Source organism: Bison bison, unplaced genomic scaffold (genome assembly GCF_000754665.1).
Source record: "Bison bison bison isolate TAMUID 2011002044 unplaced genomic scaffold, Bison_UMD1.0 scf7180017864224, whole genome shotgun sequence".
Lineage (NCBI taxonomy): Eukaryota > Metazoa > Chordata > Mammalia > Artiodactyla > Bovidae > Bison > Bison bison.
Window position 1 is genome coordinate 3,659,813 of NW_011494796.1, and position 6,000 is coordinate 3,665,812.

At 54.1% G+C, this 6,000-nt stretch overlaps 1 protein-coding gene across 1 annotated transcript in view; it reads right to left on the reverse strand.

Moving 5' to 3' along the window:
* The window catches only part of ALDH1A3 (aldehyde dehydrogenase 1 family, member A3), a 37,342-nt gene that overhangs the window by 18,826 nt on the left and 12,516 nt on the right, over positions 1 to 6,000 (reverse strand). The window contains exons 7-9 of the mRNA XM_010845852.1: positions 5,872 to 5,985; positions 3,921 to 4,023; positions 1,477 to 1,661 (exon numbers count right to left, since the gene is read on the reverse strand). Coding sequence (XP_010844154.1) covers positions 1,477 to 1,661; positions 3,921 to 4,023; positions 5,872 to 5,985 — 402 coding nt within the window. The remainder of the gene's footprint in view (positions 1 to 1,476; positions 1,662 to 3,920; positions 4,024 to 5,871; positions 5,986 to 6,000) is intronic.

The following is a 6,000-nucleotide window of genomic DNA, read 5'->3' on the forward strand; positions in this document are numbered from 1 at the left end:
GGGGTAAAAGGGATTCCTTAGGATGGATCAGCTCACATATTTCCCACAGATTCTGGATCAGCTTCACAATCACAGCAGATTCGATAATGACTTGTGGCCATGTCTGTATGCAGACCTGAAATCCAACCAAGGCCGCTGGACTTTGTCTCACTGGCCACTACTAGGTTGGGGGTTGAGGCCTGACAGGAAGTGGAGCATTGGCCACAAGTAGAGATATTTCTCTCCACCAGGATCACGTGGCACCAGAGCCCCAGCATGTGGGCTGGGCCAAGGCAGAGGTGGGCGCTGCGGCCAGACACACACCTTTTCCACGTGGTCCTCCCCACTCCCCAGCCAAGGCGTCCCCCCAAGGATGGTCAAGCAAGACCTAACTGATGTGGCTTGAAGTCACGTACATTCACTTCCACCTAGCTTAGGAAGCCTGCTGTTTAATGCCTCTCCCCTTAAAGAATAAAAACTTATTAGATGCCTTGAAATTTCCTTAATATGCATCAATAGCTCTGTCTTCCAGATGAGGAAACTGAGGTTTGGCAGGAGCCTGTGGTTTTCACAAAATTCCAGAGCCAAACTTGTCCTCAGTTCCACGGCTTCCCGTGGAAGCACACAGGGCCAACGCAGTGGGTGAGTCGCTAGTTCCCGGGACAGATGCAAATGGGTGAGTCCTGACATGTGATTTGAAACTTCCTGGCTGGAGCAGGACTTTGGCTACAAGTAAAGTGGGTTGCTGTTGAGCTCCATTTCAATAATTCATGTGATGGTTAGGCTGTCCTCTTTTAAATATTTATCCGTCTGCTGCCCTGCACAGTTAGAAAGTGATACAGGATGTGCCCTCTTCCTGAGGTTATTAAACCTCGGCGTTATGATCATTTTCATCCTGTTGTTAGCTTCGCAAACCAGGCCGCCAGAGACATGTTCCTGCTGTTCAGAGATGTAGCCCGATCCTCTGAGCCCTCTCTGCTGGGATTCTGATGGTCACCTCGTCCTGTAACTCCCATGGGCTGGGAGACCGCTAGGCCTCTGACTCCAGGTGCCACTTCCACCTGCACTCTGCTGCCTTTCAGCCAGGCTTCTAACTCGCTTCTGCAGAGAGGCCAGCTAAGCAAGCAGCCTCTGCCTGCGGCTCTCTCCTGGGGACACTGCGGCTCAGAGAAGAGGTGCCTCTGGCTGGGGGGTGCAGGCACACGGGCTTCTGAACCAGGAATGCCTCCCTTCTGCCAAGGCCCAGAGCTCAGTATTACCTGCCGTGAAGAGTCGAGTGTCTGCGTGTCCACTCTGATTTCATAACCCTACCAAGGCCTGACAGGACTGAACTGTCAGTCAGCATTGGAACAACAGCCCTCAGTGGGCAGGCAAGCGGGTAAGGGAGCCCTCGCTTCAAGAAGGACCCTGAAGCCAGGGAACAGCTGAGCTGCGCAGGGCCAGAGCCCTGCTTGCTTAACCCCCCAACTTGCACTTGGGACGTGACGCCTCAGTTACCTGGGGCCCCTGTTCGGTCCTGACGTCAAAGGGGTCTCCAACCGGCCGCTTCTTGGCATACTCCACGCTCCGCCTGACAAACTCGTCATAGACCTGCTCCTCCACGAACACCCTGGAGGCGGCCGTGCAGCACTGGCCTTGGTTGAAGAACACTCCCTGATGGGCGCACTCCACCGCCAAGCTCACTGCAGGGAGGGGCGGCGGGGAGAGGAAGCGATTAAGTCGTTAGGGCTGGACGGGCGACAGCTGCAGCTCTAATTGCCCACACGGGAAAACAGGCCTCGGGATGGTTGCAGTGCAGAAATTAATTTTGCTCAGCATTTCCCCAAAGCAGAGGATGGGAAAGGGGGTTTTCGGGTCCACAGAGTTCTGGGTTAAATAGGTCCCTGACTGCTGGATGTCTCAGCATCTTTACTGTGCTAATGAGCATGGAGACTGTTCATATCCCCATCTCCCTTGCCCACGGATCCCTCCCCTTCCTTTTCTGGGGACTAGTGGTCTATAAAATAACCTTTTGTAAGTATTGATGTTGACCAGTTGGTGAGAATTTTTCAAGGGGCCAAAATTTTCCACCTTGAGTGACAAGGGGGAGCTTATGAAAGGAACACAACACTACGCGTGACTTAAAAGGGTTTAAAAAATGTATTGATTCTGCCTGATGAAGGCTGGATTTGCACTGTAGAGCTACACTGAAATAAAACCAGGTACTCAAGCTGAACTAGCAGGGTGCTCAGGGACAGAGGCCACTGACATCCGCTGAGGAGCTTCTACAGCCCACCTGCCCGCCCCCCAAATCCAGGGCAGCTTCGCTTCGCATAAAGCAAGAGCCAGGCCCCCCTGGACATGGGTGGAGGTTCCACGTCAGCCAGCACTGCTCTCCGGGCAGCTCTGAGGAAGGCTGCTCTGGGCTTTAAGAGCCGTCGTTACCCAGCAAGGGCTTCTGTGTCAGTCACTGTCACAGCAGGACAGCGTTACAAGGTTCTGTCTCCGCCTGCACCCCACCTCCTCCTAGGCAGCTTCAAACTACCCCTGCTCCAAAACAGCTCATTTACTTCCTGACAGCACCCAGAGGCGGGCAGCTGCCGTGTTGGGAGATGGTGGCATGTTACTGTTGATATTACGCCTGGGATGCCAGCTATGCCAGGATTGAATTTTGTGGACGGGCACTGCCCAGCCGAGGAACAGGAGATGGGTGTTTATGACCCTTGTCAAGCCAACACTCAGACAGGAGTCCGTGTTTCTGCTGCAGGCTTCCCGGTTGGGAGGGAAGAGAGTGCGCTGATGGGCAGAAGGGGCGCCCAGGTCTGGAGTCAAAGGAGGGCACAACAGGAGTCCTGCTCTCTGAGACCGGAGCTTCAAGCTCCACATGTGGGTCACAGTGGGGCAGCACCCAGGACTGCCCCACGTGGCTGCACAGACCATTAGCAACACTGGTCCTACTTCCCGTAGGAAGCTGCAAACCAGGCGAAAACGAGCAGTCCGTCTTCACACCCAGCTCCCCTTCCTTCGGGGGTGCTTGAGTCCTCGCCCAGTCCTCTCCCTCGCTGGGAGCCCACTGCGAGGAGAACTGCTACCAGTGATCTACACCTGGGCCAGAAATGACGGTAGGGTCACTTCTTCTTGGGGAATTGTGCAATTCCAACCTTATCTGACCATGGAACGGGAGGCTTCGGACTGCTTGAAAGGCATCCCAGGCACCAATGGGCAGGCACGGAGGTGCTCATCAAGGCAAAAGCGTTTTAGTGTCCTTGAGAAATCACACCTTGGGCAGCTGACCCTGCCAGCAGGTCAGCCACGGCCCGACGTGGCCCTTTCTTCCCTCTTCTGGACACGGCAACCCAGAATAGTGCTTACTTTAATGTTGTATTGTGAGACACAAGCTTCTGGACAGGCAGGCTTTCCCAGGGAAGAGGCAGTCAAGGGAAAGACAGCACCCAGGCCAGCAGAATACTCCTGAGGGCCCCTGCCACGGGCCTCTGATTTGTCAGGTTTGAGACAAAGAAGAAACGAACCCCTCAAGTCTTCCAGAGCCGGCAAGCAGCGCAGGAAGCACTGAGCTAGAGGGCAGAGTGATGAATGCCTGTGGGGGTGCCCGTCCCCTCCTCCTGACCTCCCCTCCCCCCACACACAGGGGCTCTGAAGAAGACCCAGACCCACTTGTCACGGCCCCAGCTCTGCAGGGACAGGGAAGGAAAACTCAGCCTCGAAGGGCAGAAACAGGCGGCCCTCGTGGCTACACATTTTTACACATTCCCACCGCCAGTGAAGCTGGCCTTTGGGTCTCTATCTGCCTGTTATTTACAGTGTGATGACCCGAGGTGGAGAAACGTCCCCGCGAAGCGTGTGCCTGTTTCCCTCAACTGGTTCTGACTCAGGCAAGGAAGTGAGGAGAAAGCTGTGGACCGAGTGAAGCCTCTGCGACTCCGGGAAGTGGGGAGACTCACAGTCAGCATCAGCACACACGATGCAGGGGTTTTTCCCACCAAGCTCCAGCGTCACCCTCTTCAGGTTGCTGTGGGAGGCCGCCTCCTTAACCAGCTTCCCAACCTTCGGGATAAAAACCAGACAGGAGAAGCCTCAGACAGAGCTGAAGTGGCGGGACGATCTGAGCAGGCCCTGGGCCGTGGTGCTGCCCCCTCCGTGCCCTGGGCTCTCACAGCGTGTCCTCCTGGACCCGACCGTGACCTGGCTGGAATCCAGGCTCTGAGCAGCTCCCTGCAGGAGTGGGCTGGAGCCTCGCAGGCCCATGGCTCGCCCACGGCCACCCACGGTGAGCGGCGGAGCTGACCTCGCCTGCCGCCTACCGCCAGCAGCAGCTGGTCTTGCCTGAGGGACTGAGGGGAGGCCGCTCTGCACGGCCCTTTGGTCTGATCTGAGGGACCTCCAAGGGCTAGAGAAACGGGGGACCTGATCTGCAGGACGGGAAGGTGCCCATCCTCTGGAAATGCACCCCACGACCGAGTGCCCCGGGAGGAGGGAGAGAACGGCTTCTCCGTTTCACCGTGGTAAATCTGTAAGCTGGGCCCGTCACCCCTACACCGCTGGAGGGGGGCCTGGCTCAGCAGCGCCTCGTCCTGGGGCCACCAGCTCAGGACCGGCAGACTCAGAGACCAGGGCGCACAGGGGCCTAGGGCCAGACAGCCAGCAGGGGGCGGAGCTGGGCTCCCCAGGGCTGAGGGGAGGGTGCCAGCATGAAGCAGGGCACTCAGAGCCGGTGCGCTGGGACAAGCCAGATGGCCCCACGGGCAGCCCCACGGTCCCAAGAGAGGGCAGCGGGGGCAGGGACGCGCCCCTTGTCGGGCAGAAGACAGGAGACCTGGGAGCCACTGCGGGGGCCCCCTCTCTGCCCCCACCCCTCTGTCTCCGTCTTGAGGGTCCTGTTCTCCAGCCACAGAAGAGGGGCTGGGGACCCCTGCTGGAGGAAACTAGGAGAAATAGGCACGCTTATTGCCTGGGAGATTTTATCCATCTATTTTTTAAGTACAGCAGTGCTTTCTCATTAGAAATAATTCCACATATAGATGCATATAAATTAAAGGGGAAAGATTTTATCTCCCCTCATCTGTTAATGCCCCAGGACTTACCGAGGAGGCCACAGTAAGAATTTCTTGGGAGTCTTTCCAGGCAATTTCTATTTCTCTACACATACCTTTTTATTAATAGTATATATATATATATACACACACACACACATATATAGTAGTGTTAGTCACTCAGTCATGTCTGACTGTTTGTGACCCCATGGACTATAGCCTTACCAGGCTCCTCTGTCCATGGAATTCTGCAGGAAAGAATAGTGGAGTGGGTTGCTGTTTCTTTCTCCAAGGAAACATATATACATGTGTGTGTATATATATGTGTGTGTGTGTGTGTGTGTATGTATATGTGGTATATACTTTCCTGCAGTTTACTATTTGTGTGTGTGCTTTAGCAATAGATTATGGCCCAGCTTTCCTTATTGTAATGGCATCATATAGTATAGATACAATATAATGGAAAGTACGTCCTTGAATGCTCATGGAAACAGTAGTTGCTAAGCAGCTACTTCAAAATGGACTTTCTGAATCAAAAGTTGACACTTTCAAATGTGTGATCAGTACTACAATATTGCTAGTCACCCTACGCTTATTTTTTTTTTTTCACCTTGATTATGCAGTTTATCCTATGGCTATTTCACATTTTTATCTTATCTAACAGTATTTTCTTCTGAGGCTTCTGAATAAATAAATTAGATATTTATTTAGTTTGGAAACTGGACCAGTCACTTTTTTTTTTTTTACTATTGCTATGTACTAAAGTGGGGTCAGATTTAGCACAGGGACGCATCACAGTTTAGCCTCTAAAGGAAAAATTCCCAGCGACAGCCGGTGCCCCCCCCGGCCGGTAAGGAGTTACCTCTGTGGACCCAGTGAAGGCTATCTTGTTGATATGAGGATGAGAAGAAATTGCTGCTCCCACTGTGGGCCCAAATCCCGGCACGATGTTCACCACACCCGGAGGGAATCCCACCTGGGAGGAAATTGA